This window comes from Pyrgilauda ruficollis, unplaced genomic scaffold (genome assembly GCF_017590135.1).
Source record: "Pyrgilauda ruficollis isolate IOZ18807 unplaced genomic scaffold, ASM1759013v1 scaffold8, whole genome shotgun sequence".
Taxonomy (NCBI): domain Eukaryota; kingdom Metazoa; phylum Chordata; class Aves; order Passeriformes; family Passeridae; genus Pyrgilauda; species Pyrgilauda ruficollis.
The window spans coordinates 7,177,243-7,189,597 of NW_024529932.1; the positions used below are offsets into that span (position 1 = coordinate 7,177,243).

A 12,355-nucleotide genomic window follows, 5' to 3' on the forward strand; every position below is an offset into this window, starting at 1 on the left:
GCAGGTGAGGAGACTGAAGTACTTTTGGAGGCAGCCTGTACCATTATGCAGCTAACAGCTCTTGTCAAGTGCATTGCAAGACTTCTGTCAGTCAAATGTGTCAAGCAGTAGTGAACGTGTGCTATGAGAAAGCAAAGAGAAAGCCTCACCTCTGGGAAATGCTAGCCTTGTAACAAAAGTATGGAAATGGTTTTCTTTCAATTGTCAGTTTCTGTGCAATATTTCTGCAAAATAACTATTTTCCTTTACAAAAAAAAATATATATTTCATATTTTTCATATGGTGAAAAATTTATTTTGCAGATGAATAGATTGAAGCCTAAATGAAAGTGATAAAATACCTTGTCCAATCTCCTGTAGAAATCCACCTCAGGAATATCATTAACCAAAAATCTTTGCGTCAACCTTATAACTTCTTTAAAAGTAATGACATTTTAGAATAACAGTTTGAATGATAAGAATCTTCCACAGCTCAATTATCTCTACTATCCATACAGCATGAGCTACTGCACTGTGACATGAGGATATTCTATCCAATTCTGACCAATTACTTCCCATGAAAAACATCTTTCCTATGCAGGATTGCGCGCAAATCACCTTTCAGGGTTTTCTTGGGTAAACCGAACAGATTGAGTGTTTTAGGTTCTCACTAGAAGGTATATTCTCTGCACTATCCTGTGGCTGTTTTATGAATTATTTATCAACTGAAAAAAATATGCCAACTTGCTTCAGTACTTTGCCTTGTTACTATCTGCATACCCTAGGAAACACTCATTGATAAGCATGAATGTTATTCTCTTTCTCTTAGGGCAAATCAAAATGAAAATTCCTTCTGAGATGAGGCTGGAAGATAATTGTTTTGGTGCTACTTCCTTATACTCTTATAAATATCCACAAGTTTCAATAACTGATGATACTTTTTTTTACTAACACAAATGAAGTGGCTATAAAAGAAAAAATAACCCCAAAATGTTATGAAAACCTCATTAACTTGCAAGTTAAATGTTGGGCTTCAAGAAGAGTCATCAGACCAAAATCTGTGTGAGAGAGTTTGTATGTGGATTATAAACATACATACACACACCTCTATATCTATCTATATCTTTATATAAATACAAAAAACTGGAGACCATATTTGCCCTCTGTCTGTGTATGCAGCCCACTAAGGAGCTCTCTGATGGAGACATTTGAGCAGAGAAATATTTGGAGGCAAAGCATAAGATTTTGGTTTTGCTTTTTTTTTTTTTTTTGTTAAAGAGGTATTGGAGTAAGGGGGAAACAGTGAAGGGAGGCAAGGGTAAATCTGCAAAAATAGGGTGGGAGACTGTGTGAGACAAAATTCCATAGTGACTACAAACATCTCATTTATTGCAGCTGACACCTTCTGAGTAGGTACATGGTTGCATATGTAACACTTCCTCATAGTTTTCCCCCAGGACACAGTTTGGTTTGCACTCCCAGTGCTGTGAATTTATAACTGAGGCATCATTTGGATTCTTGCATGTCATAGGAACTGTATTTTCACAGATGGCTCACCTTCCTTGCCAGATGTCTGTTTTTTACAGTGTCCTAATAACTACTGCATATGCTAACTTCATTCTGTATATTACAAAATATTGCCTTTAAGGGACAAATCTTGCAATTTTTTTGCTATTTTTGTAATTACTGAAAAAACTTACAAAAGCATGAATTGGATTCACCCAGCACTTGCAAGCTGGAAATCAGCTACCACTCCTAAAAAATGAATGCTTCTGGGCCACTGGACCTGAAGCAGTGGAGGAGGCAGGCAGGAGACGTGAATTACTGGATTAAAATCCTGTTTATGACAGACTGGAGATAATTTTGCAGCTATGTGCCTCCAGATCCCATTTTAGACTTAGAAATCTATGATTCACCTTCTGAACAACTTTCACAAAAACATCACAATTATCAAACAAACCCTTAATTTATTGCTTCAAAAGATTACAGTCTGGAAAACCAAAGGAAACAGACAATGCCTGGGGGGCTGAAGAAGGAGCATGTAAACAGCACAGATGGGCTTCAGAGATATTGTTGAGCAGCATTGCCAAATCCAAACATTTCAAAACTCTGAGTCAGGCACCAAAAAAGTCTTGAAATTTACTTACAATTCACGAGATGTGAAAAATAACTTTCACTAACGCCTGCATTATAGTGCAGGCATATTCCCTGTCCAAGCGCCTGTCAGTTGTCCTCCCCCAGCAGTTTTTGGGTCCATTGGCTAATAGCAGCTATGTTTGAGGGAAAAACAGAGAGCTGAATGTTGCTGGCTCCTTAGAGTACAGCGGGTGGCTGGGCTGGGGATCAAGGAGAGGAAGGCAAGGATAACTGGGGCTTTGTGTGCACTGGCCAAACTGCCCTCACCTGTGCAGCTCTGTGCATCCCACCTGCAAGCCAGGCAGCTCAGGATGGGAACTGTAGACCTTGTGTGGAGCTGAGGAGCAAGGGGATATTTGGGGAAAAACATGAAGGATCTCATTCAAAAGGTAGAGGAAGGATGCAAGGCAATGCAGCTTTATAGCACAGGGTGTGAAGAAAGCTGTGGGCATAGTGGCAGTGAGGTGTGCCAGAGCCCAAGAGCCAGCTGGAGCTCCACAGCCACAGAAGGCTATCAATATTTTAGCCCCAGATGTCCATGGCAGGGATCAAATCACATGGTCTCATTAGCCCTTCCTCACACATCTGTTCTGAAGGGTTTAGTGCCCCTGCGCCCTTTCCCAGGCTGTTGGATGCCTCCTCCACAGCGCACCCAGGGGCTGTTGCTGCCTTGTGATTCCCTAGCTCATTTGCCACACATTCATGCAGCTGTACCAAAACTTGCTCCAGAGTAAAATAAGTTAGTGAAGATGAAGATGGTCTGGAAGAGTGGTAGAAGAGGGAAGGAGACAGGGAGGCAAATGGAAACCTCCTCATGCCAAGATGTTACTTGAGCCAAGGTAGCGCAAAGTAAATCCTGGAGATATTCCTTAACAAATCACCAGCAAAACCCAGCAAAATCTTGGTTTCTGAAACTCGTGTTTTCCCTATGCCTTCCATGATGGGAGGTGAGTGTTTTCTCTTCATTTTCATGCTTGCATCTCATGCAAGTTCACCAGCTCCATCAGCCTGAGGAAATCTGAATTCCTCCCCCTGGCCCCCCACTGCAACAACCAGTGCACATCAGCAGAGAAGAAACACGGTTCTCTGGTGGTGAAGTCCCCAGGCTATGAACACGTAAAGATTTGTCAGCCTGGTGTCTTTCAGCAGCACACCTTTCTCACGTGGATTCCAGCATCCTGTTGCTTACTTTATTTTTGACATATTTTGAGTTTCTGTTTTCCAGAGCATTAGAAGAAATTTTTTGAAAAGAAACAAAAAAGGTCTCATTGGAGCATAACAAAAAAAGGTCTAATTGGAGCATAGCAATCTCAAGAGCTTCTCTGGAAACTGTAAAAAGTTTTCACTTATAAAAGGCATTACATACAGATCTGATACCAAGAGTTGTGTAATGCTGTTATGTTTTCTCACTTGCAAGTATAGGGGCTGAGGAATGTGCCCTTAGACCTGCAGTATGGCTACAGTGCTATGCAAACAGTCCTACTAACACCCGTCTGTCACACATCACCCACCTCTCCCACTCCTACACTAGGTTCATCCTCATCCCTTTATCTCAGGGAGAACTGACCTCAGAGAAGCTCTGTCAGATAGGTAATGGCTCATAGTCAGCTCAGTTCCAGCAGCAGTACATAAATCCAAAATAACTCAAGAAGTGAGCAGAGATGTTTTGAACTTGCTTCATTGTAGACAGGTAAAAAAGTCGCGGCCATCTGAGGGTTTAATAGATATCTTGCTTTCAGTTTGGATGCAATCATGGTTTACAGATTTTTGCAGTGACCCCATATGATCATCTGGACTGCTGTCCTCCCTTATACCATCAAGTTTACCAGACTGAACAAGCTCTAAGAAGTGTGCTGGATGGCTCCCCTATGCTACTGCTGAGGCCTGTTCAAAGGATGATTTAACAGAGACTCTATTTCTATAATGAAAACAAATAGACTTGAAAGAGTTTAACTGGAGTTCATAAACAAGTACAGGCTCACTGACAGCAGCAAAGTAAAAGGATGTGTCTAAAAGCATTCAAGACCACATGTAATAGGATGGATTGTGACAACCTGATTTAAAAGAAGAAAATGTGGACTGAGTGGCTAGCCATTACTAGACATTTAGTTGATCTTGTCTGTCTCACAGGTTTTACATATATTTGTATATTAATACTCATAATCATATCCTCTCCCTTATTTTTTCTCCTTTCTACAGCAACTGATGCTTTTCCTTACAGTAGTGTTCCTGTAAATGATAGAAATATAGAAATTATAGATATAAAAGAATGATGATTTCTCAGCAGTTCCAGCCTGTGGTCTTGGGTTGGCAGCTTAATCAGGAAATGTGATGCTGTTCCAATGCCAGTAGACTGGGCTGGGAATTGTGTTGGTATTTCTCAGGCTATTTTGAAGTCTAGCACTTTCTCAAAAACTTGTGTCTTGCTGCAGAGTGGTTGGGCTGTGGGTAAATGTGTGACCAGCTGGACCAAGATGACAGCAAAGTCCTAGAGAATCTTTGCAGAAATCAAACCAAGTGATGACTTACAGTGAGGAATTTCTTAATGTCAGACATAGGCTGAGATTACCCATTAGGAGGAGGAGACAAGCCTGGACAACACAGCCTATCCCTAGTGGAAAGGGCAGACAGGCTTTCTAGTGGAAAGTCAGAAAGCAGGATGCAACAAAAGCAAAAGAAAAGTGAGCAAAAGTGTGTCACATATAGGCAATCCCATGTGATCCTTCACTGTATGGATGGGGAATGAAAAGACAGGAGAAATCCATGTGACCTAGAAATACTGAGAAGTCAAGAGTCTGATGACACTGGCAAGGGATAGACAGCCAGCAGAGACTGAGAGCTGGTATTTTCTTGGGCATAGTCGAGGCCCCACGGTATTCAAGGAGGTTGTGCCATGAATTTCATTAGTGATGGGTTTACTCCCAAGAATTATCTTTCCCTATATTCCTATTACCTTAGTCAGCACTCTGTTTAAAACCATACAAGGCTGTTTTCTGCACTGAGAAAAGAAGTGCCATGTGTGATGAAATGGTAAAATAAACATTAGTTTTCTTGGCTCTCCTCCATAATACGTATTCCACTTCAAATTAAAAATTAAATCGAGCCTCTCGGTGTGACTGTTCAAGCATTTTGCCCAGCCATCCGTCTCCCAGCTGCGCAGTGTGCCACTTGGATCTTGCTGCCAAGTGTAAGCACTTGAACAATCCAAGCCAGGTGATTACAGCATAAAGACTCTTCTAATTTGTATTATGCTCTGAGTATTCTTTTATGTAGATGATGCTCAATTTATTCATTTCAGGGCTGTATATGTGCAGGCTCCAACTCTGTTTAATAGATTGGTTACATTATTATATAAAGAGCTTGGAAGCCGAGAGCCTCACAATGTGAGTGACAGAGCCAGGAACAAAATTAAGGCACTCCTTTAGAATCCCAAATTCACCCCACAGTCCTTCCTGCTTTTACTGTATTATAGAGCTAACATTTTCACCTTAGAACCTACTATACTGGCCCCTTGTTTGCAGCACTCATAATCCCCTGGTATACTGTTTGAAAAGTTTTAACCTGTACGTGGTTACTGACCGTGTACTAAGGAAAGGTAAAACCATAAAAGCAAAGCATGTGTTTGTTGTTAGCTCTTTCTAAGATTTTAGGTTAAAATTTTCCTTGATTGGAGGTGGTATGAAAAACAGAGGTCAAAGAATTACTGTGAAAAACAGCAAAAAAGTCTACATTATTTCATTCTGCTATACAATGTCAAAATTTTTCCTGTTTGTATGTGTGTATTTTGCGTATTTGCTTTAAAGTCTTTGTCCTCTTAGAAAAGTAAGATAATGAACAGATTATATTGCTCCATTTCAAGGAAGGAAACAACAAAGAAAAGCCAACTGGAACATCGGATTATATAAATAAAGGCAATCTTTACTGACAGGGTTCTGATCCAAATATTTATTTATTTCCTAACTCATACAAAATTGATGCTTGTAGAGGTACTAGGTTAAAAGGGTTGGAAAATTAATTCTTCTAATTATCCACAGAGAACATATAGTACTGATGAAGCAATGAAAACCTCTTTGACTTGAATAAGAAATACATTACACATAATTTACAGAAATAAGATCTAGTGTCATATATAAAATGACATTTTAGAGCAACAGGATCGATACTTGTCTCTGCTGTGGCTGGAACGGGTCGCCCTTCACCCAGGCTCATCCAGTGGAAGGGGAGGCTTCCCTTCCACAACTCCACACAGGAAAGCCAACTGTTTCCATTGCCAGGCATTTCACCTGTTTGCTTGCCAGTCACCTCTCTCCTCAAGGCTCGTACACCATCCAGTTCTTGCAAGATCGTAACACATTTTCTACACTAATGAGTTTGGCTGGATTCAGACCAGAGACCTACATGTAAAAGACTAAAAACAGAAGGAGGCTCTGTTCTACTAGAAATTTATTTTGCAATCAGATGGAAAACTTGGCTTAGGGGAAAAAATGTTGGATACCTGAAAGAGATGAATAAGTCAATCCTGGATAAAAGTAGTTCTAACTTTTAACATAAATGAAAGTGCTATTAAAGGTTTGTATATGTGTCATGCCAAATTCTACAGAGACAAAAAATGTAATGAAACAGTATCTTAAGTCATTATAAATTTTGCTATTTACACAAAAGAGGAAAAAGAATATTTCCTACATAATTTGTCATGTTTCCCTTCATACCTTGCATACTTATTAAAATGTAGGGTTTCAAGTACCCATAGGAAAAATATGAACGTGCAGAGAGAATAACCACAAGAAGGAAAAAAAAGCAACCAAATTCTATAACTGGATTTAAAATAATTCAGTCCTATATAAAGAGTCAAATCCTGTTCTTTTTTCCTCCCTACATTGAAGTTGTACTCATATTCATAACAACAGAAGAAAAAAAGCACAGTTGCTTCATAACACTGGACACGGCTTTCCAGAAACAAGATAGCAATTACTCAGAATGCTATGGAAAACATTAATCACAGAGTAACTTGCTATTTACATTAAAGATGTAGCCTCTAAAATTAATTTTAAATTAAAAAAAAAACCTTTTTTTTCGTCATAGGACAGTTTTGTCAGTAACGTGAAGTCTCTGTTCTTTGCTTTTTGTCCAGCATCACTTCCTTTGAGATATATATCTATAAACTTACAGATATACATCTGAGAGAGATGTATCAAAAGTTAAAACATGTCTGGATGGAGAGCCCGGCAAATTTTATCTGAAGCTACATTTGCAGTAGACAAACCCCCAAAGAAAAAAATGCCGGAATGATATATTTGAATGAAATGACATTCCCTGTCCGTGATCCACGTAGGAACCTAAGTGCCTCAGTCCACAGAAGCAGAGCTAACAGCAGCAGTGCAGGTTCCCCAGGGCCACCAGGCTGAAGCACCCAGCCCTCGCGGGAGGCAGTGGTTTCTGTCCCTGAAGACTGCCAGGACAGGAGCAGAGCAGGGTCAGCGGTGGTGATGTGGAGAGCTGCCACGCTCCGTGCAGGCTACAGATGGGATCCCAGTCCCTCGGCAGGCCGTGCAAGCCACTCCTGTCGATGCCAGCGGGAGCTGGATGAATCCCCAGGGCAGCTGCCACTCCTGAGGACAGGAGTGCAGCACGAGGCATCGCCGATGCTCCAATGCAGTCCCAGCACGGCCATCGCATTGCCCATCATCTCTGTTCTCACCAGGCTCTACAAAAGGAGTCACTGCTGTCGTGCTTCTTCCACGAACAACGGCTGAACCGGACAGGAGCTATTGAGCCCAACAGCACCTCTTATTCTTACACATGCGGGATGCTAGTGGCCAACCAGCTCCAATTCAGAACCAGGAAAATCCAGACGGAGGATTTGCCTCCTAACAAAGACAGTCTGTGCCTCCATCAGTCAGCACTCAGCTGCCCAGTCGTCATTGCCACTCGTGGAAACCAGTGCAAATTCACAGGAAAAAGAATGTCCACATCGAGAGGGTAAAAATCCTTCCTCGTGTTCAAGAAAGGTACAAGCATTTACCCAGCGTCTCTATCAAATATTGTAGAAAAGGTTACACAAAAATATTTAAATATATGGATACAGATACATAGATATTACACTTGCATAAAATATGTATATTTAAAACCCTTTGGGCAGTTTCACATTTAGCTGAAAATGTATGCTTTAGAAATATGAACAATTTTCTACTCTTTTCTAGTTTAAGTAGGAGGGGAAAGAAGCATCAGCCTTATTAATACTGAATGCTAAGTGCAGAAGTTTAGCTGTAGCTGTAGGGTTTTGAAGCAATTGATTTGACAGAACCTCCAAGCATAAACTCTCTTTTAAAAATCCACATCTATTCCCTAGATTGCTTATTGTTTCATGAAAATGAAAACCTATGTGTCCTGCTTGTATCAGCTAGATCTCCTGAGACCGTTCAATTAAACCTCATAAGCTTGCTATACCTCAAGATAGGGCTGTGTACTGGGAATATGCATGAACCTTATTGCAGTAATTCTGTGTGATAATAGGAATTTACAACTTCTCATATCTTGTCTAATTTAACTTTAGAAATAAAAAAAACCTTAGATGACACCACAAGAAGCTCACAGTTCTGCAAAAATTAAAGTCAGTATGAAATTTTACTAATAGACCATATAATTTACACAGATTTACATAAATACAGAGATATTAAAATATTAAATCAAAGCTAATTAACAAAGGATAGAGTTTTAAATGATAATATTTTAACTCTAGTCACACTTTCGCAACTACTTTCAGTGGCATGAGATTATATAAATAATACATATACCTGTATATCCATAATATATATATAAAGATATATATATCTATCTCTCCATCCTTCTTTTTTTCTTCAAAAATAGGGCAATTTTATAACTGCAATGAGATGTGACAAGCAGTACACTTCTGGGGAATTATTGCATGCCTTGAGTGCATAAGGCAGAAGGAAGAGTATCTGACTTCAGACACTAAAGAAGTGGAATCATCAACCAGAAGCGCACTGGAGTGACTTGGAACATCTTATTGCTTTTATAAAACTCGAAATTATACACTGTCGGTTTGGGATGGGGTGGGGGGTGGTTTAAAGGCACAAAATAAAGGGAAAAGTAATACCTCTCTATTTAGCGGAGATCAGTGGTCAGGAAGCTCCATTAGTGCTCACTGAACACTCCTCATTGTCCTAAATCTATTCCCTGTGGTGCAATACTGTGCCGCAGTTGCATAAGGAGGTTAAACACAAAAGTTCATGCATCCTTTATTGGGGGAAAACAAAACACAGCCAATTTCCTTGCCCAGCAACAACGAAGTACCCATTATCAGCAAGAGCCAGCCGTGGCTCCCATAAACACCCCTCGCTCGGCAGGCAGCTCTCCACACTAACCTCAGCGGGTGGAGCGGCTCCTTGGGCTCCCTGGTACAGCTCTTCCCTAAAACGATGGAGGCACGGATCCAAACTTAACAGCAATTTCCCACCACACCAGGAAAGCGAGATAACTGGGTACCAGAAATACTACCCTGAAATCTCTGCCTTTTGGGGGTATTATAGGAGTATGGAGGACTTCTGCCACTCTCTTTCCCAGTTTTAAACTGGTTAACGACATTCACCCACGGATTACAGCTCCAGACCTCCTGGTCTACGTGTCTGGGATTTTTTCAGTCAGACACCCTGGCAGACAGAGCGTGTCAGAGAAGAAATACAAAGGATACAGAATATTAAAAGCTGTGGACTATTACTATATCCTCAAATCACTTCAAATGATGGAACAGAAAAAAAACAAAAGAATAAATCCCTCGGGATCACTTTTTCTGTGCTGCAATTTTTAGATGTTAGTATGCACAGTAGAGGGCTGCCTCTGCTACAATATCACACTATATGTTTCAAAGTTTGGATACGGCATGCTGTTAAGGCACCTTCAAGTAATGGTCATTGATTTGATCCCTAAGCAAAGACGCATTTTCTGTAAACCACGCTGCATCCTCCAACACACACAGCACCAGCAGCCACTCACACCCGCCATCCAGAGACAACAAAACTCTGTGTGCTTGCTAGGGATAAACTACACCACTTCACAGCAGCCACTTCAGAAAGAAATATTCCAGGGTTTGGGAGTGGACGTTTTCAACTACATTATTTGTTTCCCAAGGGAGGACATACGATAAAATTAAGTGTTGTCTGTCCCTAATTGTCTACAAGATTAGGAGGGTTGTAAATACACATTAGCCTAAAAAAGTAGAAGCAAGATCTGTACTGCTGCAGGATTCCTTGCTGGGAGACAAAGCTGTAAAGGCAGGCATTCAGTGCAGCGTGCCTGGTGCAGAACTGGATTGTTTCAGGACCAACAGGAGGTACAAAGACAATCTCCCCTGGGAGGGCACAGGCAAGTTACTGCACATTACCCCTCCCTTCCACACAGAACAGCACTGGGTTTGGGTTTCACGGTTCATGGCATGGGGAACGGGGTGCTTTTCAAGATGAAGGGAGCTGATGGGAGAGGAAAGCTCAGGCACAGCTCTATGCAGACAGCTGACTCCATCCTCCAGATAGTGAGTGGGTCACTCAGTGCTGCAGCTGGGGGCACAGGGCTGTGGGGTCAGAGGGTGCTTGCAGTTAAGCCCAACTAGGGGTGGCCATTTCTACACCAAGCAATATCCAGCTCTGGAAAGGAGTGAGAGGGGTGGGACAGGGGCATAGATCCCAGCACAAAAGGAGAGACCACAGTGTGCCACCAGTCTGCCCTGACAGAAGGGTCCCAAGGCACCCACCAGACCTGCCTCTCCCCCACACCCCAACGCACACCATGTAGCAATGACACAGGGCGCGGTGGCAATCCCAAGAGCAGTGGGAATCCCAATTATCCCTGTACTTGGGGTAATAATGTCCAGAGAAAAGGGACCCCCTACCCCTGACCCTCTCGTGCAGGTGGATGACTTGATATTGAGTAGCTGTGTGCAGCTCCTTCTCCAGTAAAAAGATGCATCCTTTCCTCACACAGTCAATGAGAAACGCAATGTGATCTGTCATGCGCTTGGATCATGGGCTTGTTCGTTCATTTGAATTAGCAATGTTTTCTTCTTCTTCGGGGACTAGAGTAATCACTCAGATATTTACAAACATCAATCAGTGCCTTCGTGAGGTCTCCCCCAAACCATCATGACAAAATCACCGTCTGCAGGAGCCCCACGCCAGCTGTGTCCAAACAAGCCTGTGCTTGCTGAGAGCTGGGGGCTGCCGAGGGAGAGGAGCGCTGGATCTCCGAGTCCTGGGGGGGTCTTCCCAGTCGGCTGTCTCTTCCTTGGGGTGCCTCTCCCTGCACCACTGTCCCAGGGTGCTGGCTGCTGCTATTGCTGCTGCGGGCACAGTGGTCCCGTTCATACTCCTCCTGAGCCTTTTGCATTTTCCGCTTCTTCATCTTCCTCTTGTGGATGTGGAAGGTGGTGAGGGAGAGGAGGATCAGGCAGAAGATGAGGGTGACCAGGACAATTAAAACCACGGTGGATGAGAAGGACTGAAAGAGTTGACCCACTTGCGTGATGCAGGTGCTGCTGGTATTTAAGGTGGCAGATGTCCTGTTCAGAAGACAAGGCGGCAGGGACAGCCTCAACTCTTTGGAGAGCTTGGCACTCATTGAGGAGGCTACGGAAGATGAGGATCTTCCTCCCCTCTCAGAAGACGTCTAAATTTCAGTCGGTCGGGCTGCTGGCGGGCGCTAGCTGGAAATGCCCGGGATGCCGCCGGCTCAGCCTCTCTCGCTCTGAAGTACCCGAGCAGCCTGCAAAGGGAGCCGGACACATCAGCGCCCCGAGGCACCCACCCTGCGCAGCTCCCCCGCCCCAAACGCGGCTGCGGCAGCCTCCGCCCTGCGCCCCGCTCCGAGCGGCCCCGGCTCGCTGCCGGGGGGCGGCCGAGGGTGCCGGGACGGGGCACCGCGCCGCCGCTCCGACTTGGCCAGTTCCTCGGCAGCCCGGCCGGCACCGCCCGGCCGCTCCCCCAACTAGTTGCCGCGGGAAAGGAAGCGAGGGAGCGGCGGCCGGCTGCCAGAGCCCCGCGCCGCGGCGGCTCCGGAGCCGAGCGGGTCCTGCCCCGCCGTGCCGGAGCCGCTGCCCGCCCCGGAGCCCCCTTTACCTGCGCGGCGAGGGAGCGCCCGGGCGCCGCGGGCGCTGGGGGCTGCGGCAGCGCGGAGTGAGCGCAGGAGCGGAGCCGCCGCCGCTTCGGGGAGCGCCGCCCGCAGCTGCAGCC

At 43.8% G+C, this 12,355-nt stretch overlaps 1 protein-coding gene across 1 annotated transcript; it reads right to left on the reverse strand.

The window, feature by feature from the left end:
- Positions 1-6,035: 6,035 nt before the first annotated feature.
- On the reverse strand, positions 6,036-12,355 carry CUNH11orf87 (chromosome unknown C11orf87 homolog). The gene is made up of 2 exons (XM_041487447.1): positions 12,242-12,355; positions 6,036-11,888 (listed from the first exon to the last, which is right to left on the reverse strand). The coding sequence occupies exon 2, from the start codon at positions 11,742-11,744 to the stop codon at positions 11,268-11,270; it is 477 nt and encodes a 158-aa protein (XP_041343381.1). The 5' UTR covers positions 11,745-11,888; positions 12,242-12,355; the 3' UTR covers positions 6,036-11,267.

Excerpts from the sequence above, each read along its gene's own strand:
- CUNH11orf87 (XM_041487447.1), bottom strand. The coding sequence starts at position 11,744 with ATGAGTGCCAAGCTCTCCAAAGAGTTGAGGCTGTCCCTGCCGCCTTGT.